The sequence below is a fragment of the Embiotoca jacksoni genome, unplaced genomic scaffold, assembly GCF_022577435.1.
Source record: "Embiotoca jacksoni isolate LCO1_2020_lvr unplaced genomic scaffold, fEmbJac1.0.p SCAF_39, whole genome shotgun sequence".
NCBI classification, from domain to species: Eukaryota; Metazoa; Chordata; class Actinopteri; family Embiotocidae; genus Embiotoca; species Embiotoca jacksoni.
This window is the reverse complement of record NW_027185391.1, coordinates 2,973,095-3,000,217: the sequence shown is the minus strand read 5'-3', so window position 1 is coordinate 3,000,217 and position 27,123 is coordinate 2,973,095. Positions and strand designations below refer to the sequence as shown.

The following is a 27,123-nucleotide window of genomic DNA, read 5'->3' as shown; positions in this document are numbered from 1 at the left end:
TGGAGGTTTATGAGTACAAACGTTTCGTAATTTTTTTTTTAATCGATCCAGTATTTGCTTCATAAACAGCGTAAATGCGACGTCTGCTCCGGAGGCAGCAGCGCTCGCTGCTGGGGAATCTGCAGAGAAGAGCCAAGGCAGATAAACAGTAACTGAATTTTTGGTCTTTATGTTTCTAGTTTATTGTAGAAATACCTTGAAATAGGGTTTATCATCCAAAAACCTTCACCAATAATTTAAACATAGAGAAATATTGTCGTTATTATGCTATGAATTTACTGGTCTGGCCCACTTGAGATGAAAGTGGGCAGTATGTGGCCCCTTAACTAAAATGAGTTTGACACCCCTGCTTTAAGCCTTAGAGGCCCCCAATTGGGGGCCAGGGAGAAGACTTAGCAAAACTATTATTAAAGTATGGACATACATACTGATATTTACACATCTGAACAAATCTCACAAGTGTTGCCTTTATTATTAAACATATTGGTTTTTTAAAATAATTTTTGATTGTGGTTGCAGAGATATACTCTTTTTATTATGGGTATGCAATTTTCGAGCAGAGGCCTAAAAAAATAGGTGTGTTTTTAAAAGGTTAAGTGCCCCCAGAGAGTCCCCAGATCTGAATCCTGGAGAACACCTTTGGGATCTGGTCGAGCAGGAGATTGGCAGCATGAACATGCAGCTGACAAATCAACAGAAATGATGTCATGCAATCATGTCAGCACAGAGAAGAATCTGAATCTGAAGAGTAACTTTCCAATATTGATCTGTTTTCTGAGTGTATAAAATTTAATTTAATGGCTACATACACTATATTATACTGAAGGACACAGAATAAGAGTCCTATTGTTCATATCTTCAAACAGTATGTTTCTGTCACGAGGGCAGAGATTGTAGGACCCATAAGCACAACTCACAGACAGCAGGTCAGGCAAAAAGGCTTTACTGTGAAGCTCAGTATAAACAGAGGTACAAAAACAGTTTCCAGAATCGATGTTCGGTGACAGTCCAAAAGTTCAAAACCAGAATGAACAATCCAACCAGGCAGAAGTACAATAAGGGTGAGGCGAGAGGCAAGAAATGGACGCAGGGGGAAACAATCAGAGCGAGGCAAAGAATCACAGATGCGGGGAAACTCCAAGGACTGGAAGTGAAGGCGTCTGAAACTAGAGGTTAGGTGAGAATACATAATAAAAGAGGAAATGAATATCAACTGAAAACATTAATGAACACAGAGAACTTTAACCGACAGGAGGAGATGTTACAGTTTCACTTTTAATGTTTCACCAGGACAGGACGTTCTATCAGAGCAGCTCTCGCATATTCAAATTGATCCAAGTGACTGAGTACGAAACAGCCTGGCAGTCAGTTTTTATGGAACTTCTTCAAATGAACTGTGTGAAATGGCACCCATTTGGATTGTAATGTGAGTTCCAGAAAATGTCAGTCATCTGGATCATTTCTTGATCATTATGCCACAGGAAAAAAAAAATGTTTTAGGAAAACCACTGTGAAAAAAAATAATGCCATTTGAAAGAAACAAATAGGATAGTGGGCGAGATTTCTCATGTTGTTAAAGCATCCAGCTGTATGCTTTTATTAAACTGTTTAGGTTGCACATTTCTAGGGTGAAACGTGTGGAATTCCAAGAATGGCAATCGATGCGAGTCAAAACTACTCTGAAACAGGACCTGAGCCTGGACGGAAAATGAGAACGGTGTCAGAACACCAGTGAACAGGAGAGAAATGAGCACTTTCACACTGTTCTGATGTATTTTACAAAAGGACAGGAGTAAAAAATTACAGGAGCTACATACTAAAATGACTTTTTTTTTTTTTTTTGCTTTGCCTTTGAGTTCTGGGCTGTTTGAGTTTTGATAGGAATTATTATATATTTTAACCAGATATAAACATGGTCCAGAAACACTGCTGGCTTCTCTGATCCCGAGCTCCTTGAAGATGGACTGAGGTGAAGTGGAGTTCATGTAATTGTTACAATTACAGTTGTGACACATTCTTTTTTAATTGTTGTCATAGAAGCACTGCAGATTAAAATAGTAACAACTTGACACATCCACATTACAGGACTACAGACTGAACCACAGCAGCAGGTAAAGTCTGAACAATAACCATACATCCACAGCCAGGCAGAGCAGCTGCGCTTACCATGCTGAAATCTTCCGGAGATCGGCCTTTTAAAATTAACAAGCATAAATGCATCAAATAAATAATCCTTTCTCCCTTCTATAGTATCTGAAGCGTATTATAGCTGAACTGGACTGACACACTGCTGTTCATGAGGACCTGAGCAGCTGATTACAAACAGACATATTCTCAGAAGGAAAGAAGGAAGAAACGTCGCAAGGTAATGGAAAACGTATTGAGAGGGAATGCAAGTAGTCCTCATAAAAAAAAAAAAAAAAAAAAAAACATTCACAAGGACTGGAAAAGAGGTCAACTTTTCACTACAGCTGTAATGGTAAGATAACTCAATGTACACACTTCCTGTTTCATAGAATTTTGATGCTCCACTGGGCCTTTTTGAGTAACTCAGTTTGTACCACATTATTAAGACAACAGCGAAATCTAAAATATAGGCTACTGTGGAAAGAAAAGTAGCCTTGTTCTTCTTTTCGCTAATTAGCTTTTAGCTAACTACAGGCCAACAGTTAGGCCTATTGGATTCCATGTGATTTGATTTAGCCTGAGTAATTTACATATTTTACTGAATTCAATTCATATTTTATTTATCAAAATACAGCTCTGTACATCTCCTACATTTTTGGAGATAGACTTAATTATTTTTTCTTCATAGCCTATTGAGTACAGTAGGTCTACCACAGTTAAAAACAACAACAAAAAAGGTATAAATGAAATGAATTGTGTGACTGTTTGTGAAAGAAACTTTATTTTTCCTACTTCACTTTGTCAGTACTTGTCCTTGACTTGACTTCTTTTCACTTCAGTGAGCCCGCAGTTTTGAAAGCTGCATTCAACATCAGAAAAACAGTCCGCCACCAATCGAAATCTGAAAAAATAAACGCAATGTTTTTTTTTTTCTTTTCTAGATAATATTCAGCGAGCTGAGTTAACACGTTCAGACCGTTTTAGTCAGTAGCTACTTACAGCTCAGTTGTAATCACGCACCTTTCAGTACAGTGTGATGACTCGGAGCTCCATTGGCTCTCCGTGTTCCACCGGCTGACGCGGAGAGCTGTCCGTGGTGCTGAAGCGCGGCGGAGAGGAGGCTCCCATCACAGACCACAAAGCGGGCCAGCGGCAGCACCAGCTCCAGCCTCCAGGCTCCAGTCAGCGCACTCAGTCCAGTCAGTAGTCTGTGGTCGTAGGCTGCTGGTGGAGGTCCACTCACAGCCTCTCGTCAGAGTCAATGAGTTCATTCAGACAAGAGACCCGGGCTGAAGTCATCGGGAGGAGCGCTCCGTGCGTGTAGTCGGTGATCGGCGGAGGTACCAGTGCTTCAGAGGAAAAGTCTTCATCCCAAGGACGTCCACGGCTGAGAGCTCGAGGAGCGCAAAACACGAAACAGACGCGATGAACGCGATCAGAGATTATTTTCCTGCCCTGCTGCTTCTGGTGGCGGTGGTGACGGACACAGACACTAAAGGTAAGAATTGTCCAAATATTCAAATCTACTCCCTTTTTTGTTGTTGTTGTTGTTGCTGTATGAGTGTTTTCAAGAGGTTTTCAGCCGCCGACCTCGTTACTCCTGAATCAGACGCTTTTGTTGTGGTTTTTTTTTTTTTTCGCCGACGCTTCCCGTTTTACCGTTTTCCATGTGCTCGCTCTGATTTTCCTCCGAAAACACACTGTGGCTTTGCTGTTTTCATGCCACTCATTTAATCCACGAATATCAGTTCGCGGTACACGTCTGAAAAGCTTATTAAAGTTATCAATCAAAACACTTTTTAGATAATATAAACCAGTCTAATAGCCGTTGCAACTTCTGAAATGGTTCCTCCACAGTCTCCTTATCCTCGCCTCAAGTTTTCAATTTTCAAGAAGAAAAATAAAAGTCAACTGCAGGCAAACAGCCTGATAAAAAAGTAATTTTCCACCCTCCCCCCCAAAAAATCCAAATGATTGCAGCCTATCTCCTGGTGCTCTTGTCACAATAGTGGAATGCCTGATAGCGTTTTTGCAGTCTTCCTGCATTATTCATATCCCCTGACAAAACAGAGAGGCAACAAAACATGGGTGATGTTAGAGAGATGTCTCCCTGGATAGTTGCAACAATCTGAACACACACTCAATATGTTCAACTTCCCTGCACTTTAAATGAAGTCCCTAATAACCAATCCAACACTTCTCAGTCCATGCATTCAACACGGTTATCCAAATATCATAGCCTGTATGCCTCTCTGTATTGACTAGATAACAGGAATTAAATCTCTGAGGGAAGGAAGTTATCTGAAGACAAACTGCTTCTCTGTCAGTCATCTTTTAATTGGATGTGTTTGTGTTGACACAGCTAACACTGACTGACTCCACAGACCTGTTAATTCAGGTGGTGATGGATGCTCATGCTTGTGTTTGTGTCCGGATGATCACCCTGTGATCTTGTCTTGGCATAACAGAAAATGTGTTGACTAGTTTTGTGCATTCGGGTGTCCAGTCTGGCTGCTGAAATGTTACTGAGTTTGAGCAAAAAGCAGACGATTGATCATGACGCGGACGATGGTGCTGCCGACCGTTTGATTAGAGTTTAGAGTTTTATTTAGAAATTCTGAAGCTACAATATGAAGTTAAACTGTTCTTTGTTTACTTGTTAGTTTAGTGTTGAGGCAGTCACTATCACCATGTCAACTTTTATCGAGAGCTATGTTTCCTATTTCCACTCTACATACTGAGTCTATGCAGGTTTCAGGGTGTAGTCTGTTCCGATAGAACAATGAAATGAAGCCAGCAAAAAGAGTAAATATATGAAAAAAAATATTTAGATAAAAAAACACAAAAGTAAACATATCACAGACAATAGTGATGTATATTCTGAAGTTAAAATGAAAGTCCAATTATGTCCTTTTCTGTCATCATGAAAGATACAAATATATTGTTTTTTGAACACTAACTGCAAAGCAGTAGATTAGTAGTGTATGAAATTCTACAATGTACTGTATTCCTTAGTTTAGTTTCTGGGCTTTCGGTTTGCTGTTATTTACCACAATACAGGGGGAAACACACACACACACACACACACACACACACACACACACACACACACACACACACACACACACACACATATATATATATATATATATATATATATAAACAAAGAAGTATTGAATGGTATAGTTTTAAAGTATTCTGAATCCAAATTTGTAGCTTTCTTTACCCCAGAAAGTAAAATAGGGGGGACATATGCTACTTTTTATGCTGAATTTGAACCTGTTTGTGTCAGACATAAATGAGGCAGTTATTACACCTAAAATATATGAATAAACCTACTTCTAAAAAGTACAAGTGTAGGATTATTGCGTAGATATGTATGTCCAACAGCAATCTGTCAACATAGAGTGGTTCAACTTTCCTTGGTACCACATTTCCACATGCATATGAGTATACTGAAACAAAAAACTCTTGGTGAGAAAACAAGTTCTAAAAACATATTTGGATTCAATGTGCAAAAATGCCTGACAGGTATTTTTTAAATGGGACAACAACGCTGTTAATAATAGCAATAACACATGTCATAGTAAGTTGTCCGATAACAGCCAGCGCTCTACCTGCATGTTGTGTGTGTGACAGCTCGCTTTCTGTATTGATGCAGGTCGCTTGTATGTGTGGGTGTACACTGCTTCTACTGCCAGGGTGTCTGCTGCGGTGCTTCAACTGCCAGTGTGTGTGCTGCATTGCTTCTACTGCCAGCATGTCTTCTGCTGTGCTTTTGCTGCCAGCGTGTCTGCTGCAGTGCTTCAGCTGTCAGCGTATCTGCTGCGTTGCTTCTGCTGCCAGTGTGTCTGCTGCGGTGCTTCTACTGCCAGTGTGTGTGCTGCATTGCTTCTGCTGCCAGCGTGTCTGCTGCAGTTGTTCTACTGGCAGTGTGTCTGCTGCGGTGCTTATACTGCCAGCATGTCTGCTGCGGTGCTTTTGCTGCCAGCGTGTCTGCTGCAGTGCTTCAGCTGTCAGCGTATCTGCTGCGGTGCTTCTGCTGCCAGCGTGTCTGCTGCGGTGCTTCTACTGCCAGCGTGTGTGCTGCATTGCTTCTGCTGCCAGCGTGTCTGCTGCAGTTGTTCTACTGCCAGTGTGTCTGCTGCGGTGCTTCTACTGTCAGCATGTCTGCTGCGGTGCTTCTGCTGCCAGCGTGTCTGCTGCGGTGTTTCTATTGCCAGCGTGTCTGCTGCGGGTGTCTGCTGTGGTGCTTCAGCTGCCAGCGTGTCTGCTGCGGGTGTCTGCTGCAGTGCTTCTGCTGCCAGCGTGTCTGCTACGGTGCTTCTGCTGTGACATGTAACCCTCGTCGTCCATTTTGCGTGTTTTCCTGAATACATGTGATATTGGGCACTTCTATTTGAACGTGCCAAATACTTGGAAAGGAAAATGCAAAGACGTAAATTAAGCAACTGCATTGGCATTTACTAAACCTGAAAGTAGAAATAGGAGAAATGATTGCGTGTGTATTTTAGTACGATTGAAAGGCATGTATGAATCAGATGTACATTAGAGACAGCTGCTCTTATTGTGGAGAGCAGGAGACGCAGGAAACCAAATAATACACAGAGAACATGTTTCTCAAAACATTTTTGAGATGTCAGAGGCATACATTATTCAGACATGTTGTCTGCCCAGCGATGACATTTCTGAGTTAATGAATGAACTGAATAATGATTTACAGCAAACAACAAGGAGGAGCCACGCAATACCAGCAATGACAGAACTCAGCATTTTCTTTCCTCCGGGTTATTTTAGCATATTGCTGCTAATCCCACCCAGTCAGTTCAGGTGTGTGCTGTCCCGACCCCTGAATGCCATGTCCCGCAGAATTCACTGAATGAAACCAAGTTACCTGCTCAACACAAAAAGATCTGGATCTGCTGCTCAGTGTTTGTTTGAGGATCTCACCCACCGTCCCTCCTCTTTTATTTGCCGACGTTTTATTATTACGCATTTTTTTTTCGCCTAATATCGTGCAATCTTCTCTTAATTCAATCTACTGATGTTTTTGTTTTTCCCACAGCATTGACTTTAATGCTAATAATCTCCCATATAGTGTTTTGTTCTTATATTTAGATTTCTTAATTTTAATGGGATCAAATTTCCTTTTGCTTTTGCGGTTGTTCTATTTTTTCCTGGCTGGAATCACTTCATTTTAATTGAGCAATTTGCACCTCATATAAGTGACGCCATTACTGTTAGTAAATCAGCCGCAAAATGGGTGCAAAATAAACGTGCAAACTTTTGGAATAAATACGCAATTTAGTACCCATTATTTGAGATCTTAGTAAATCAGGACTTTAGTTCCTCCTGGATTGTCACCATCAGTGATCAAATGTTTGAGGTCTGACAAGTGAAGAGTTGAAACGGATTCATGCGTTTTTTGTTTACCTTCGTTCAGAACGAGACACAAAGGCACACAGAGAAAAACACCTGGTAAATTATTGACATAATACAATCAGTACCTGCAGCGGGTTTCTGCTGCAGTTGTATGTTCACATATGGTCGCAGACCTTTTCCCTGTCTATTTTTGCTGGGAACTGCTCATTGCACATGACATATGGGCTAGGTAACTTTTTCTCTAGAAGACGCGTGGCAGCAACAAAGAATGACACGTCTCCAGCAGGATGTGTGGATGCTCTAGCTGTTACCTGGACGATGAAATGCCTCACGTTACCAAGTCCTCAGTAAGTAACCAGGTTAAAGTCAAAGCTATGCAGTCAAATACTCTCCACCCACTAGTGGGCGTGAAATTAGCTGTAGAGGGAATGACTTAACGTGTCACAGCTTGTCATTTCTTTTTTACCAGACCTCTTTGCCTTACTAATGCAGATATACAACATAAACATCTGAAGCATGTCATTTATTAGTGTTTCATCCTTTTGTTCAGTGTCCATCTGTCCTCAGCACTGTTAAGATTAATCAGTTTTATGAGATGCTGTTCTCACTCAAACAGACAAGTATCACCCAGGGAAGATGATACTTCACATTAGCAGCGGCCATCCTTTACTCCACCCCCTGATTAGCCTGCAATCAGCAGGGCCAGGACCCTGCAGCATCTCTGCCTGGCTGCCACATCTCACTATCATAGTAATTCAAAGCTCCTCACTATCATTGATGCACCAACCACTGTTTTCTCTGAGACAGAGTGTCTTGGAGGAAACAGAATGGCATCGATTGGAGAAACGGTCCTTTTTTTGGGTCGTCAGTGTGCTTGAAGGGTAAAGGTCTTTAGTTGACCTTGACCTATGACCCCTCTGGAAGGTGGACAGGTTCCCCGTAAGGAACTGTGACATCAAACTCTGCTTTGCAAACAAACAGTCAACAGTTTCACAGTGCTTGTTTCATCCCTTTTTGTTCTAAAAAGGTGACATGAATATGATAATCGTCCAAAGCAAATCATAGTGTTTCAGATTTTGAATATCTTTCTCAGCTTCCCAGGCAGGTATTTGTTTTTAATTCATGTCTGTATTGTATGAAAATCAATTTGCACACAGCAGAATCCTCACAGTAACGTTCATGTCTCCTGTGTGAATACAATATGAAACAGGAAGTCAGCTGTTATAATACAAGGCACAAATGCAGACATGATGTTGACTATGATGATACAATAGTAAGCTAATCCTCATGTTGTCTACATAGAGCATTATGCTCTGACAATTATACAGTGAAGTAAATGGCAACCACTGACTGAATGGAAGATACGAAAAGGCACTTAAATACTTTATGATGATTTATTAGTGAACATATTTTGGGGCCCAGGGCCATATGTGAGGTGCTGTATTTAACCCCTGTTCCTTTAAATACATATACATACATATTTTTTATAAAATCTGGACCTCTTCTTGTTGTAAAACAGTCAAACCAGAACACAGAGATAAAATATATATATGTCATTCTGAGGGAATCAGCACAAATGGAGCGATGTTGATGAGCTAGTTTAGGCAGTGAGCTGGAGCTGCTCCAGTCTGCATCATGTGACTCATACTCCACATTCATCGAACATTCAAACCCTCCCAATTCATTCTATTTAAGCTGCAAAGATGTCCCATCTCCCCACTTTGTCAGTGACGCTGTTGCGTGTACCTCCTGTTTAAGGTATTTGCTCATCATTCCCCAATATCTCTCTCTATGTATTCAAATCTGTGAGGTAATGAACATGTTAGACCAGAGTTGTCTGACTGGATGTACTTTTTCTCCAGGTTTAGTGGTTGCCCTTGATGTGTATTTAGGATACATTTTAATAAATTTGTGTAGAAATCATCAACAAAAATATGCTTCTTTAAGATGTAAAATTTTGACGAGGTGGTGCAGATCCTTTCTGAGACATGCTGCTCTTTTTCCAGCTGAACTAACTGTTTCCTAACAGCGTTTATAACAAAATATAAAATGATATCTATATATACATACATAATATTATAGCCTCAGGCTGCTCCTCATCCAGTGGCACAGAAAACAATATGTATGCAATTTAATTGTGATTCCTTTGTAGTTACCTGAGTTGCCTTTCATTTTATATTGCTTACATTAGCTGCTGAGTCATGACTGCACGATTCAAATTTAATTTAATAGATAAGAGTTAACTTAATTTTTTTTCTCTGATTAAGCTGAATCAGAAGATTGCATCAAAAAAAAAAAAAAAAAAAAAAAAAAAAAAAAAGTGTTTTAATCATTTATGTAAGTGTGTGAGGGCAACTATCCCACCTGTCTGTGGGGAACTCTGTCCACATGTGCTCCTGTGTCGGCTGTGCTGCACTTGGACCTGGTTTGAGCTGGTTGAAATGCAAGTTGTGCTTCACCTAAAATAAATGACACCAAAAATTGCACTGCGATTGTTGCTTTTTAGTCTGGATTCCTTGACAATTTTACCGTTTGGTAATCCTCTTCTGTCGAGGAATCTAGTAGTTGACAAGGAGGTCAAAATACAGTGTATTCATATTGCAAAAGTACTGCAGTAGTACTTCAAACATCTCAACCTTTACACAATTTATACTACAGCACGTGTGAGCCAACTGTATGAGAGCGAAAACGTGTCTGCAGTAAACCACAGAATGGTCACAGTGAGCTGGAATTATTGCAGTTTTAGTATTATTGGACCAGTTTCAGTTCAAAGTTCAGATCCATGAGTGATCAGTCCTGCTTCTCCTTCCTGGTTTACTCTCACCGCTACATCCATGCTTCACTGTCGCTCCTTGATTAATCAGCTGGGCTTTCTCTTCGGGTGTTCCGTGATCTGTGCTGTCTGAGAGTGACATGACAGATTGTGGTGAACCTGAAATGGGAGCTGTTTGGATGATGTCCCTGAGGTTTTGGGGTCAGGCATTGTGTCCTTTTTCCTTCAGATTACTGTCCTGATAAATACGTTGGCCCTGGCTGACCCAGGCCAAGCGATGCCCCCAGAGTCCCACCCCTGGAGTCTGCATGTATTGCCAATGCCCATCATCGTTGTCAGCGCTCTGCTGGGAGTGCTGCCTCAAACTAATGACTGCTGCAAGGCTGACTGGGCTAAAAGGGCTTTATTTTAGGCCAACAACAGCACAAACACACATCATTGCCTTCAGAGTGTACAGGGAGAGGCTGCTAGCTGTTGGCCAAGACATATGTTGCTGCAACTCTTTTTACATTTGTCCCCATGCTACCAAAGTGAAGTTAAAATGTGTGTGACAATTGAAGAAATTAATTATAGGTTTAGGGTTTTCACATATGGGATTTGAAAGTGTGTTAAAGGTTGCATTTAACACACACTTAGCATTCATATATGGACACCAACTCAAGTCTACAATCTTCCTCAACCATTGAAAAATACAAGAAGAAACGACTGTTCGGAATTTGTTGAAAGCAGGACCAGATTAGGGCAAAAAAAGAAATAAGTAACAAAAAACTATGGGTCTCTATTTATCTCCCCCTTATGTACTCACTGTGTGCATTATATTTGTATTAGTTTATTGTTTAAACTTGATGAAGCACAAAACAAATTTGAAATAAAAGTGCAATACAAACCATAAAAAATAATGTAGCCCTATATAGGGGCTTTAGTGCTGCATACTGTGTAATATTGACCACAAAATTGCTATTATTTTAACTGCTGCAACCTTTCCTCAGTAAAAACAGTGTTCAGTGTCCCAGAGTTGAGGTTATTAACTGTGTACTTATTTTCTCATGCTGAATAGATTTGAAAGCTGATACCAAACATTTCAAAGGATTTCAAGCACAACCCAACTTCCATATATATTTTTTTGATCCACCAGAAAGGGATTGCAAACTTATCATTTAAACATGCCTTCTATTTTTTTTTTTCATTTAATATTTCATCAGGTTTTGTAAAAAACCCTCCAAGATCCCAAAGATCCCAGAATACTTAATAATAATACAATAAAACAGGTGCTCTTTGTTCATTTGGTTAGTAAGATGCTTTAAAAACAATAAAAACTGAAATCACAAAAACATTCTTTTTGCGTTTGTAGCGACTCCACACTTTTTTTCCTCCATGCATCTTCATTCTACCTTTTCCTTATATTGTAGAATAATATTGCTCCAAAATCTAATTCCATCTGAAATATTGTAGTTGCTGGTTTAGGTACGGGTGTTATGGGTACCTATAGATTGTATAGACTTGCAGAGGAGTTGATACAAACTCTTACAAGATCTCAACATGTGCGTCAAGCAAGCTGATAGGTTGGTACAACTCTTGTCTGGATTCAGATTGGTAACAAATGTAAGAAAACTACATGCAAGTATTAAATAAGCCTAACGTGTCACGATTTGAGAAGTATAATTCCAGGGCTAACTACATTATTAAAATATGCTGTTTTGAAACTTCCTCCAGCAGTCTGAAACACAATTTGCACAATGGATTACAAGTATCTTCTTTCAAAATCATGAATAATTTGCATCAGTGGTGCTTGAACGTTTTTAAACCCCTGCATACATATAACATAAAACACGATTCAATTTTCACACGTCTGAAAAGTAGATGAAGAGAATTTAAACAATTAATTTTAATTAATCAATTCATGAATTATGGGGTTGATAGGATAATGGGCAGAGTGAGCGGTAGCCCTCTGCAGTCTGGGCCTGTCACTTTGTGCTGGTATTGATCATGTATATGTACAATATCAGATTTAGACCACAACCATCGAGCGAGGCTTGTCCCCTGGCTGAGGAGCATAGTCCTATAAAAAGTCAGATTCATGACATGTTCTTAAACTGCAGATTTGCTCGCACCGGTGTTCTTGCATTGATGAATCCCATGGTCCTCGTAATCTGAAAATGCATGCCAGTTATTCCTAATTAGCATAACGACCTGCAGGGCCGTGTGCACGTGGAGTCGCAGACGTTGAGTGAGAGAAAATGCAAAAAGACAATGAAGTAAATGGTGTGTCGGAAGACCGCCGGTAAAAATAAACTGCGGCTCGCAGCCCTCCTGCAGCAGCACATCCATACACTGGACATCCAGGCGTGAATGACCCAAACACTGTCACAGAAAGCCTCAATGCTGGTTACAACCGCAGAAATACATCCACAGATTGATATAAACTTAAAACAATAATAAGACACCCTCTTTGTTTTGTTAGGGATGTGTTTGCCTCCTGAGATTAATTGTTCTACATAAGGAATCACAGTTTAGAAATCAAATTTGTTTTAATTTACAAACAAACATTCACTGACGTCAAACTTGAACAGCCAGTCCTTTGAGTGTTAGTATAGTGTTGATTTAAAACCATGATGCTTTGCAAAGTAATTACAATAATCATTATTCAAATTTTGAAACAAAAAATATTGTAGAATCAATATTATGATATTATACAATGGTAAATGCCAGAAACGTCGTAAATGAAATATATTTTTTTCTTAAGAACGGTTTGTAAATTAGTCCCAATGATCTTAATGGACGTAGATGTGTGCAACACAGACACAGAAAGCTGAATAACGACCTTTGCAAAAAAATGTGGCCATACCCAGCTCTTTGAAATATGTATCAACACAACTAAAATGTAACCATAAATTTGTTTTCATTTTCTCCTCACATTCAGGACACTTATTGCTTAATCTGACCATGTACATTGTACTTTCAGATGGCTAAATGGTTAATACAAAATAACTAACTGTAAAAAGGTTTATTTAGATCAAAAAACCTGTTGACATGTATTTTGTCTCATTCATTAGTGAGAATTATACTAATACACATAAGACAAACGATGTGGTTGTTTTGCAGAAACGTACAACCACGTTGCTCATTTTGAATTTGATGCCAGCAACACGTCTAAAAAAAAGGGGCAACAAATGACTGGAAAAATCGTACGTAAAGCTAAAAAAAACCACACCTGGTTGTACATTTTACAACTAATTTGGTTACCTGGCAACAGCTCAGTAACATTATTGGGTATAAAAAGAGCATCCCAGAGAGGCAGAGTCTCTCAGCAGTGAAGACGTGAAGAGGTTCATCACTTTGAAATTTTACATTATTCTTCAATTGTTGCCCTGTATGGGCAACAATTGAAGAATAATGTAAAATTTTAAAATAATTTAGGATTTCATAATTTACGGTTCATAATATCATTAAAAGATTCAGAGAATCTGGAGAAATCTCTGAACACAAGGGACAAGGAAAAAACAATATTGGATGGTCGTGATCTTTGGGCCATAAAGCAGCACTTCATTAAAAACGGACAACATTTTTTTGTGGAAATCTATGCATGGGCTCAGGAACACTTGTGAAAACCAGAACACAGTTCATCGCTGCGTCCACAAAAGCAGGTTCAAATTCTACCACGTAAAGAATAAATTAGATATAAACATGATCCAGAAACTGCACCGCCTTCTCTTCTCTGGGCCCGAGATCATTGATGGCCTCCTGCAGTCCAGACCTGTTTCCCATTGAAAACATTTAGAGCATCATGAAATGAAAAATACAACAAAGGAGACCCTGAACTATTGAGCAGCTGAAATTCACTGCACCGCACTGCACCACTGTCTTGAAAATAGTATTTCTGCATTTCTTTTTCCAGAAGATATCTTAGTTACACAGAGACTGAGCTAGCATAGCAGCTTTGTGTTTCCATACGTGGTATTTATTCAGTATAAGATATGATAATATCCCACAATCTCTACAAGGCATTAAAACAGACTTGAAGTTGTCGCTGTTGCTAGGGTCGTTACTAAGGGTCAGCCTACTTCCTGGAGTGGTAAACATTGCTTACATTACATGAGAGTCTACTGACAGTTATTTGTCGTACCCCCATGTGTTTCCATGGAAACACTATGAATACATGTTGATTACATGTTGGTACCATGTTGTATAATCGGAATATTACGCAAGAAGGTGTGCTTTAATCTCAATAATTGGCGTGACCGTGATGCGGTTCCGTAAACATCACTGAGGTGTAATATTGCTTCAATGTAACATTAATTGAAAAGCAGCATTATGAGAGAACATTCCAGTCTTTGAATGACTTTTAGAAACATGTGACTTCGGACAGTACATCTGGCTTTGAGCTGCATGGCTGTTAAAAACATTCACTTTATTTTGATTAAAACTAAACTTGAAATCCTCTTTTTCACTGCATGACAAGACATTTTCACAATCATTTTTCATCATCTTCAGATTAAAGTCCCCATTGTACCTCTCCAGTGATAAGCAACACGGTCTCCCTGTTACCCCCCCCCCCCCCCACAGACACACACCCCTCCCCCACAGATATACATACACATGCACACCCTGTTCCCACCCCCTTCATCATCCCTGCTACAGCAGGAAAGCAATTTGTTCTTGGTGTCACTGATCTGATGCAATCAGCGCTGCTTCACGCTTCTGAATAAGCAAAAGACAGCGGGAAAGGACACTGTGTTTAATTAAAAGACGCACTTTTGTGAATGTAACGATCACATAATTTGGGGCGGAGGATTGTAAGGGTTGCGTGTTCAACACCTGCTCTCTGCTTACGGCTGATTAACCTATCCAAACTCGCCCGTTGCTCTCATCAAGGGCTATTCAGGGTACTGAGGCTACGCTCTCGTTCTAATTGTCTCCGAGCCTTCTCCTCTTTGAAGCGCTCATTTGGAAATGAGTGTTATCAAAATTCAGTGCCGCTCCCTCTCACAGGAAATGGGGGCGTTGGGTTCTTTACGCGCAGCCCCTGACACTTCCTGAGAGGAGCTGAGGGGGCGGAAGGGTGGAGCACTCTCATTTTCCCTTTTCTCCATCACTCCCCCTTTTTTGCATAACAGTCCCTGGTGAAGCAAAAGGCGTCTGTAAAGTGTTTACCCTCATCTCTTGCAGTCAAAGCTGGTCTGCTGAAGGCTGCATTCATCTGCTTTACAATATCTCTGTCTCCTCCTGTTTGAGATTTTCCATGACCGAGAGTGTTGAAGTTAAATTAGAAAAGATGCATATTGAATGTGATGCGCTTTGAACTGCACCTGCTTTGTGTGTCACCAACACATCCCACATCCTGTCATCTCTGAGCGTCGCCGCAGCTCAGCTCCCTGGTTTATTGCTGTTTGAATAACACGCCGTGACGTGAATAGTCGTACAATGAGTTTCTCTCATTTGGTTCTAAACCTGCCAATAGAACATTTTCTAAACCCAGTTCTGCTCACAGAGTGTTCGAATAATTCCCAGGTTTGAAGCTTCTGTGTTAATACTTAGTGCAGTCTAATTGATAGTTGTCATGTTGCAGCTGTCACTCAACATCATGCCTGGGGGACCTGGGGATATTTCTTATAAATCAATGTTGGGCTTGATCCATTCTCCCTGTCTGAGTCAGAATCATATCAATGAATCCTGCAGCTTATACAGAACCTGCAGCTGACTGACACAGATGGAGGATTATAATACAATATTCAGTATATTTTAGGTTAGCTGTAGATAGCAGGGTATTCTAGCAAACAGTTCAACACTGAAACCTCCATACTTCTGAAATATTAAAACACTTGCCATAACCCACATACAAGTTGAAGTTCTCAGCATTATAGTATGTTTTACTAAATGAGTACAATGTTAATTTTTCCTGGAATCAGTTTCATTGGCAGTTTGAAAGCTGTTGAACAGACTCAATGATCTGAGTGTTGATACTCACTCAATTTTTCTACCGTAAATCAACACCAGAGCAGCAGCGTTGTGCCCTTGAGCAAAGGTTCAGAAGATAAATAATATATACAATATGATAATACGTTGTATAAAATAGGGTGTGTGTTGTCCCCTCTCTGTCTCTCACTGTTCAAAAATTTACTGCAGGTTTGTGGAATAATATCAAATTAAAAATTATGAAAAAGTGAGTGCACAGCAGGTATTCTCTAACCTATCTAAAATTCTTTATTGTCATGTTAAAATCAAATTAATAATCATTTGTATTCTGAAAGGTTCAGTGTATACTGTATTTGTCTTTAGAAAGATATTCCTCTTCGTGGGAACGATGCAGAACAGGGATAGATACAAGATACAAACAGTTGGAGAAAGCTTGGGCAGAGAAAACTGTCCCTTAATTAGGATGAACTCCAGATATTCAATTCAACTTTATTTATATAGCGCCAAGTCACAACATAGGTTATTTCATGGCACTTAACACATTAAAGTCCTTACAGCAAGACTTTACAATATTATACAGAGAAACCCAACAATTCAACAATTCCCACATAAGCTAGGAGGGAAAAAACTCTTCTTTAAGGGAGAAAATCCTCCAACAGAGGGAAGAAAAACTCCCTCTTAACAGGAAGAAACCTCCGACAGAACCAGGCTCACGGGTGGGCGGAGCATCTGTTAACAGAACCAGGATCAGAGGTGGGCGGAGCATCTGTTAACAGAACCAGGATCAGAGGTGGGCAGAGCATCTGTTAACAGAACCAGATTCAGAGGTGGGCGGAGCATCTGTTAACAGAACCAGGCTCAGGGGTGGGCGGCCATTTGCCTCGACCGGTTGGGGTGAGAGGAGAGCAGAGAGAGAAAAGGACAGCATAGAGATAGAAGAGAAGAACTGTTGGTGGAGACGACAAGTGCAGGGCCGAGACATGCAGCTCCATGACGGGACATTTGCAAAAGAAAGAACAGAAACTATGCGAGCGAGGGAACTGAATGGAGACAACAGATAATAAGAACAAACTATGGGAGAGAAAAAGATGGTGAGGTATGAGTCAGTTAAAACGTAGGAGGAAAGAAAAGAAGCTCAGCATGTAACGAGGTCCCCCAGCAGCCTCGGCCTATAACAGCATAACTAAGGGTTGGTTCAGGTCTACCTGAGCCAGCCCTAACTATAGGCTTTATCAAGAAGGAACGTTTTGAGTCTAATCTTAAAGCTAGAGAGGGTTTCTGCCCCTCGAACACAGATATACAGATATGTAAGAGTTCTTTTCTCTGAAGAGTTCATTTTAATTTTTTTTCAACATAAATACATTATGTGCCAGGACTGAGACTGTAACTCTTTTACTTTTGTACATGCCTTACTATCAGATGCATGTTTGTCTCATATAATCCCGTTGGTGGATGGGCCTGATACGGCTGGTTAAATGTGTTTTTTAAGTCATATTTACACTCAAATTAACATTTGTCAGGTCTGCTCTGTAATATTCTGGTCTAGTTGAGTTTTGTTTTTATTATTGTCTATATATGAGTATGCAAGTCTTCAAGGAGGTATAATTGTTGAAAGAAATCCTGCTGAATAATGTCTGAATTATTACATTTTTCACATTTCACCCCGATGTGATAAAATAGTTCATACAGTGGCTGCAAAGATACCTCAGCTCTCCTTGTGGCTCTATTTTCATAAAAACTTTTAGCCATCTGATCGTCTATTCACTCGTCAAAAAAACAACAACTCAGCATGCCAGCTTTGACAAATTGCGTTTGTAATAGGCAATTTCCTGGACGATCTCTCATTTCCTCTTCTGTCCGTCTCAGGCTGCCTTTCAGCCGCTGCCGCCTGCAGCTCAGCCTCCCAGCCGGCTCCCTGAGCCCTGGAGGCGCATCGATCGAGCAGCAGCAGCGCAGAGCCGGTGTTTGTGTTGAGAATAGGGCCTGTCCGCTCTCCTCTCATGCACTGGCAGACTGTATACACCTGTGTAATTGAGGCTGGCGTCTGCTGTGCATACAGAGCCAAGGGCCTCTCTGCAAAGATTAGGACTCTGACAGCCTTGGCTCTCTTTTAGATTGCAGCTTCACATCCGCAGAGCAGTTTGGATGAGGGAGAGGAGGAAGGTCATAGTTTGACGCTCAGTGGCTTGTAAGTCGTTCCTTTTGTGCACATCTCTGTATAAAAAAGTCTCAAGTGTGTGTGAGGAAGAGAAAGAAAGAAATAATGCTTTTCCATAAATGCTGTGCTATTAATCCTCATGTGAAAGCCCGAATTTTGGTAAAGCAGGAAGATGAGAAGAAGTGAGCAGACGAGAAGTGCACAAAGGAGCATTTGTGGACTTTTTTTGTTGTTGTTGTTAGTTTTATGTTGTTCTGCTAGAAATGGATCATGACCTTTATTGTAGAAGTTGAAAGTAATAATAGTGATGACCACATTTTATTTTGTTGAAGCTGTTTAAGGTCAAGTTGTTACAGCAGTCATGTTCATGTGCAGTCTAATCGCTGTCAGTTCATGTTCAGAAGTTTAATGAATGTAGCTAAACGTTGATCATAGACAGCAGGAGGACAAGTGCTTGACTCTCACACCAAAGATCGAGGTTCCTCTCCAGACTCATGTCTGTCATTTAGGCAACAAAATCACTGGTTCAAGTTGGCAGAAATTGTGGTTTTAGTTAAGTAAATGTGTTACTGATGACCTTTTTGTGTGAATTACAACTGAAGGGTCAATATCACCCTGCATACTTTTGTTCCACTCGCCATTGTAACTCAGTGAAGTCTCTTTTTGCTTAATCCGTCTTTCAGGAAATATAAAACATACTCCATATATCACATTCAAAGATAGCTTTTGATTGCAGCACTTGATATGAGATTGTGACTCTTTATGATTTTCATAAAGATAGCAAAGACACATTTAGTACCATCAAACAAACTCCCGCTGCCCTGGAGATTTTGATGGTACTGCATTCCCTCTATCATAACTTATCATAACTGTTTCTTAGTGTTGGGGAAGGTACTTTAAAACTGCAGCGACAGAAACGAGAACCCTGCAAACACCGGGGGTCGATTAGACTGTGATTATTTGGTGAAATGAGATTTCAGTGTCTTTGACGTTGTCTGGCCGTAACATCGCCATGTGCATGGTCAAAACTGGGCCTGAAAAAGTCACCAAACAGCTAACGGTAATAATACATATTTATAACTATAAAATATATTTTCCTACAAAATTACAATCTAACCAAAATGAATTAGACAGCTTTATACAATCTTAATGATGCACAGGTGTGTGTGCTCTACGACTGCTCAGAGACACCTCTCAGAGTCTTTCACTCTTTTCAGATATCGGTTGACTTTTGAACGCAGGCTGATGTCATTAGAAGGAAGTTAACAACAAGAGTCTGTGCTGAATGGGAAGCTGCTTTTTGACCATCCCAGTCATTGTGGGACTTTTCATCAACAGCAAATGTAGCAATGTAGCATTATGTCACAAAGCCGCTACTCCGAAAGCATGACATTATTTCTAATTTATATTATTTAATAAAGTGTATTCTCTCCATTGTAAAAAAACTTGAACTCTTGCAGTCCATTCATAAAGCCTGCCATCAGCCGTGCCGTGCTCTGTCTACCGAGTGATGTTTAACGGGCAACAATCTTGGGCTTGTGAAAAGGGGAATCTGTGAAAGGCTTCTAAACAGAAATATGAATCCCACACTTCAACAACAACTGCATTCTATTTTCCATTCATGAACAACTACAAACTTAGTTGCTTTAGTGGGACTGAATCTTTAGCAATTGCTGTTAATACAAATCACTTTTGATTTTGAATGGATTTTCTTACATCTGGAAACAAACGCAGGGGTTCTATATTTACCTCTCTTTTCTCTCTGTTCCTGCATGATAGACAATATGGAGGACTGGCCAATTGAAATTCCAATGTATTATTTTTATATTTAATTTTGAACTGTGCAACAGAGAGAAGCAGAGAGACAGTTTTCCAATTTGCAATTTTACAAAGGCTCGCCAAATTTTTTATGTAAGTCTGACTATGACTATACATAAAAGACATCAAATTGTTTGCATGTGTGCCCTGCATGTCATTTCTTAGTTAGAGTTTAAACAAGAAGGGAGGAGATGATGCAGATTAAGCAGAGAGGAAAATGTCGTTGCATCAATATGAAACTACAATATTTTCCTCCTGCCATTTAGCATTAGTTAGCCTCCTGTGGTTCCATAGATCTATGGTAATGGATGTTGTCAAATAAGTGATGTGTTTCTTGGACCATAGATATCGATGTGCTTTAATTGGACCGCAGTCATATCAACAAAAAACACAAAATCCATATCCGACATAGGAATGCTCTGCCTCTTTGGCTCACATTAGGTCACATTAAGCGGAAAATAAGATGCATATTTTCACAGCATGAATCCAAATTAGTAGTAGGTGCTGATCCTCCAAAGCAGAAGGGAGTGAAGCCCTCAGCTGTCAGGGCTCATCACACGCTTCACACAAACACCTCAATCACCTCAAGGTTGATGAAATGTTCCAGACAGAGGACTGTGGATTATACTGCTTTCAGAAGACATTTCTTCCTCAGGGACAGGAGTCAAAAGGATTTATGGGAAATGCAGTCTGAAAGCTCACAAACACAAAAAGCAGTATAGTAGAGTTGCATCAGCCAGGGCTCTCCAACCAGCAGCTACCCGGTCATGAGCATGTGTGTTGAAAATCTATTTTGTTATTGTTCACGTAAAAGATGTGTATTCAGCTAGTTTGGTGGAGTTCAGCTATGTGAATGAATGTTAGTGTCCCAGAGCTACCTGAGCAGCTCTCAGTCGCTTTCATTTTGTGAAAGTAGCTCTCAGAGGTAAAAAGGTCAGAGACCCTGGCTTCTTATCATGCAGTACTTAATGTGAGTGGTGAGAGTGCATCCATGAAACTCTTCTGGCTGATTCAGCAGTACAAAAGATAAACATTTTCATTTTGAAAATATGGTTCTTTGACAGTGAAGGGTATATTTCTCTGTATGTATAACTCAAGCCTTATATTCTGTCGACACACAGATCTCAACACTGAATTACTGATATTTGAAATATCTGTGGGGCTCTTTGGAGAAGCTGAATTGCAGAGTTTGATGAGCTCAGCAACTTTTGCTTTTGAATTTTCTGCAGTGCTGATATGTTTTGTTTCCTTAATACGAACACATTGGTATCATTGTATTTTAAGAACTGCTGTAAGAGAAATCAAGGTTCATGACAAACAGTTTCAGTACTGAAAAACATAAATTATCCAGGAGAGTTGTGTGTTATTTTCTATGTTTAGGAGCATTATTGTTATGAAAAGATTCTTGGAACTGTGAATTTGCTGAAGGGAAAAACTAACAATTAGTTTTTAATGTCTCCACCTGTTGTCATTTCTGAATAATAACTATTATACTTATAGTATTAATAAGCTGCCTCAAGACTGGATGAATGTGCATGGGCCACCTTATACCCCTTATAATGTAATAGTTCTTTAATGGTGGTGCTGTGGCCGCTCTGCAGACACTGCAGTCTTACCTATGCCTTATGTGGAGTATAAGGATGTCACACTTCTTGGACTGGAAAACTCATGACCACTGAATGCAATCCAGGCAGCAAATACATTCTCTCCAAAATATATTTGGCAACATGAATGAGGACTAGTAGTGAGGAACAGAGTTGTCATCAGACAGCAGGGTTTCTACATCTTGCTCAAGGACACTTGGACTGTGGGATTATTTTCAATAGTGTGTCATTTTAAAACAGGGGTTGTCTGAGCAGCAGTATAGAGTGTGTAGAACGGTGACATCTGTGCAGCCCAGAGGCTCACTTCCTCCCTGTAATGGTCTATTTAGAGCAGTATGTACTGCAGATGATCACAGCCACGATGATGCTTGTTAACACTAAGCCAAGCCGTTTGCATTAAACTGAGGATGATATAAAAGCTGATTCACAAGCTGCTTAAAAAAAAAAAATGTGCGATGAATGGAGAGAAAAGGGAAAAAATGCAATCTGCTCTGACATGCAATATGCTTTTATGCACCCATTTTACCACTTTAACCTTTTTCTCCTCTTCACAGATATTAGACTGATTATTCATTCAGCAGTTGAATGTGTCGAGGTGGATGTGTCCATAGTGTTAGAGGAGGGGATTCTGAGCTGTAGTGACATTACTGAAGTATTGGATGTTTTTATGAGGGTGGATTTTTCATTTTAAAGTGCAGAAATTCATAGATTCGATGAAATATTATACAGCAAAGGAAAGTTTCATGAAAAATGTGTATTAATCACATTCATGTAAATTAATGGTGGGGGTGGACTTTAGAGCCAAGCACTACACATGTAATGAACTGACTAAGTAAAATGCCACTGACAGTACACCCTGGGCTCTCATTGTTGCAGTAATAAACATAAAACATGCAAATGCAGAGCAGAGACACAGAATCCTGTCAGAAGCAATCAGCAGCATTATTATTTACCTTTGAGTTGTCAGGGAATCTGCAGAACAGCGTCTCGAGCTAAACAAATGGTCAGCAGAGTCTCAGCATTGCACATCTGCAAAAGTAAGACAAGTAGCCAAGTGTCTGAGGAGCACAGACTTTTGCATCGTGTTTCTACATACTAGTAATACTGAGAGCATTTTGTCTTTGTTTTCCTCAGTTGTTTTCAACAGTCTTTTACATCTTCTACTGTGTGAGTTTTTCTAACTCACAGTTCTCAAAGCAGCTTGCTGTAGAGTGTTGGAGAGTTCTGTGAACAGCCCAATGTAAAAATTGGCAGTATTAGTCATGCTTCATTCTCGAATAAAGCTTAATTATGTACCTAGGAAATGCTGCTGGCTACATGGGGTACTGTGTACTCTGAATGTCTGTCGGAAGTGAGACGGACTGGGTGAGATTGCTTTGCTCCCCTACAGTAACTGGCACTTATTTCCATAAAGGCTGCTATTCAAAACTCCCACACTGCAAATAACAGGTTGATAAATCCCACACTGTAAGTAGGACAAAACATGGAGGCACAAAATGGCTGTACAAGCAAAAATGTCACAAAAAAGTATCCTCATAATTAGCTGTTAAATATTCTGGCTCAAAGTCTGAGCCATGCTGTGTACTACAACCCTGTTTCCAAAAAAGCTTGGACTCTATCGGAAATGTAAGTAAAACCAGAATGCGATGATTTGCAAATGATGTAAAATTATACTTTATTGAAAATAGACTGTGACAGACATCTTGCCGTCGCTGAGTTATTTCGGCCCGAACGCACAACAACCAGCAAAGTACAGTTTGTCAACATGTTTATTCAACACAACCAATATCTTAGTTCCCTTGTGCTCTCCTGTCGGGCATTCGCCAAACGTCCTGTCTGCAGCCAGCCTGCTGCTCAGTGTGCCCAGACGTGACAGACGTCCCGTGACCTGCTAGCTGCTTTTATGTGGAGAAAGAGACAATCAGTGATTCACTGCAGCTGTGCTAATTAAGCCTCTTCCAGGCACTGTTCCCTGAACCACTCCCCCAATCAGTCCCTCCTGCAGCTGAGCCAAACCATGCCCCACCACCACATAGACCAAATACAATATATCAAATGTTGAAACTGAGAAATTGTGTTGTTTTTTGCAAAATATATGCTCATTTTCAATTTGAAAATGCCTGGTGCAACATCTCAAAACGTATTATGTTACCTGGCAACAGATCAGTGACATTATTGTGTATAAAAAGAGCATCCCAAAAAGGCAGTCTCTCAGCAGTGAAGATGGGGAGAGGTTCATCACTCTGTGAACGGGATTTTATAATATCATACAAAGATTCAAAGAATTCTGAGAGATCTTTTTACCGAAGGGAAATGGCTAAAAAACAATATCGGATTGTCGTGATCTTCGGACAGGTGTCAGATCCGGTTGTACCACACACGTTGCATCGCTCTGGTGAAGGACAACATTTCTGCTGTTTTTATGGGAAAGTTGTAATTTAGATTGTTTAAATTAATCTGTTAAAGGCAGAGAGGAGCCTTTACAAAAGTAATTTGGAGTGAACAGAGTCAATCCAACTACCCACAACATCAATGCCAGATGCCAAACATTAGCAATGTGACAGATAAGATAGGCCACAGTCCACATGATCACCATCATTCCCACTGACAAACCGAGTCAGGTGTGGGAATTTTCTGTTTCACAAAGAATCAGTAAAACATACAAACGGAATGACTCAGTCAGAAGAACTGTCGGGGCTCTGGGCATTGTGAACCTGTTTTCCAGTGCGTTTTCAGTTGGACAGCTGTTGGTGAGAGTTTGGTCCTCGTCTTCATGGAGAGAATATTTGTATTTGTCCTTGATATGCTCTTGGAGCGACCGACAAGATCCTGCTGGCTCTTCAGCAGACTTTTGGAAACTTTATAAGTGCACTGTTGGGTGTTAGCTAAGTAAGTTAATTATTAATGGCAAAGAGATTATCTACATTAGGAAACTGGAGTGCCATAATTATATATTATTTATAACACAGCATTAATGTAATGTTTACATGCTGCTCACTATAGTCCGAACAATACCATAAGCTGCTGCTTTGTATTTTATTATTTTTATTTTTCAAAACTTGCTGGCAACTTTTAATACTGTATACAAAATAATATTGTAGACAGACAATATCTCAAGTCCAGGTCCTCTTACTAGCTTTTTCAACATCACCTTTCCGATAGCACACAGTTTGGAATTTGCTCAGTCATCACAAAGATGAATCTGCAAAAATCCTTTAATATTTTTGTCTGTTTGACTTCTCACCTGTGGCACTTTCAGCTACTGGTTTGGTCCCTCTGGCTGATCATATTATATATTGTATATACTGTAGCTGGAGCTAGTTTGAGCTACTTTATATACAGTTGTGAATAGTTATAGCAGAAACATGTGAGGGGTTGTGGGATGATTACTGGTAGAGGGTTGTGATACAGTGTCACTTTAATGATTGAATTCTGAATCAGGATATGGAGCATACTCACAACTAGAAAAACAACACTATTGTTTGTCACATGAAAATAACCCTGTTCTACAAATACTGTCTGGTCATGCTAGCTTCTCTTAGGAGTGTCTTCCTTGTAAATATGCCTGACAGCAACCAAGAAAGACATCATTAGCACAAACAATTCAGCAGAGCCAGTGCCACGGATAAAAAGGAGACAATTCCTTCCAGACAGCTGCAGTGCTTTTGAACACCTACTCACTTGACTGCTGCTGCCCCCGTCATAAGTTATTCTGCCTCATTCTTTCCTCAGAGATACTGGCTTTTCATACATTGATTGAAAGCCTCATTCTCAAAGGAGCTGATGCTGAACGGCTGACAACACTATAGCCAGTAATGGCTTCTGCTGCATAGTGCAGACGGAAGGTGCTTTCAGTGTCATTCTTCTCAACCCCCACCTCTGTAGCCCCCCACAAATTACACTAAAGATCAGTGCCAACGTCTGCTATTCATTTCCACATCTACGAGATTAACCGCTGGTATTTCTCTGTGAGCTTCTTTTCAGCTTGTCCACTGTTGAAGTCTTCAATCCTGAATGGAGGACAAGGCCAATGTCACTTCATTGTTATAGATTCAATGACAAGATTAATACAAGTCGCTTTCCTCCAGATTGATTCCCTCTAAATCCTTCTTGCATTTCGAGACTTTTCTTCGTGTGGTACAGTACAACGTACAGTATGTACCGTGCTCGGAGGTAAACACAGTCCCACAGCCACAGCAACATTTAAATGCACGTCAGCAAGGTGTCTCTTTGCACCGGCTTTCTGCTCCTTTTTCTTTCGTTTTCAGGGTTGCTGGTAGTAGGAAAACAGTTACATGGAAAGGTACGATGAAATATTTAACACTGTAGACCTGCTTCTGTTAGATTCAAAGTGAATGGTGAAAGCACTGGGGGCAGAACTGGGCACGTCCACAAAGCCCTCATACCGCTTGCAAGGTTACATTCAGTTCTACCCGTTTTTTGAAGGACCATTGTATAAAACTTGTATGCTTACATACGACATGTGCACAACAGGTTAAATTACACAGCGGTAATCATCTGTGCATATTTGAAGTGGTGCTCACCTCTTTTTAGATGGCAATCGCAATACTTCACTATTTTAAATTTGTGAAGATTGTAATTCAAAATGAAGATTATAAATGATGGCATCTTTGACATTCATTTACAATGGAATGCGGTCACTTGCTGATTAACACAGTGAAATGCATTTGGATGGTGAAACATTTAATCACCTTTTTGGCTTAAGCCGAGTGTACAAAGCACATGGTGAAATGAACAAAGTGATTTAAGGCAGCCAAGGGATTAGTGATTCCCACCTTTACACAAAATACCTAAACTGTAGTGAGATGTGTCCGGGCATTCTCATTAACCTGAGCACATTTCCCTCTCAGGACAACCTTCAGAAGGGAGCCCTGCAAACTTGAAAGTAGTTTGAACTTTCCCCCTGGTTCTCTCCCCAAGACCATTTTTGATGAATCCAGTGTCAAACCAATTATAAACCCAGCCTTTTTAATAAACATAATAATCCAAGTCCTATCATTTGAAGTAATGACAGCACTGAGTAAGAGGCCTTCAAGCAAGAAAAATTAAAAAGTGTCTGTTTTTTTTCCAGCTTTTATATTCATTATCATGTTAAATTCAGGTTAAGAAGATTAAAAAAGGTAAAACCCTGTTTTTGAAAAAGTGGTGATGCTGTGTAAAATATAATTACAAACAAAATGCAATGATTTGCAAATCTCATAATCCCATGTTTAATTGCAAATAGCCCAAAGACAACATTATCAAGTGTTGAAACGGATACATTGTATTGTTTTATGAGAAATATATACTTATTTTGAAATTGATGCCAGCAACACTGTCTGAAAAAA

At 40.0% G+C, this 27,123-nt stretch overlaps 1 protein-coding gene across 1 annotated transcript in view; it reads left to right on the top strand.

Moving 5' to 3' along the window:
- The first annotated feature begins 3,187 nt into the window (after window positions 1–3,187).
- Window positions 3,188–27,123, top strand: part of sez6b (seizure related 6 homolog b) — a 205,153-nt gene continuing 181,217 nt past the window's right edge. Inside the window, exon 1 of the mRNA XM_069166512.1 lies at window positions 3,188–3,625. Coding sequence (XP_069022613.1) covers window positions 3,553–3,625 — 73 coding nt within the window. The 5' untranslated portion in view covers window positions 3,188–3,552. The remainder of the gene's footprint in view (window positions 3,626–27,123) is intronic.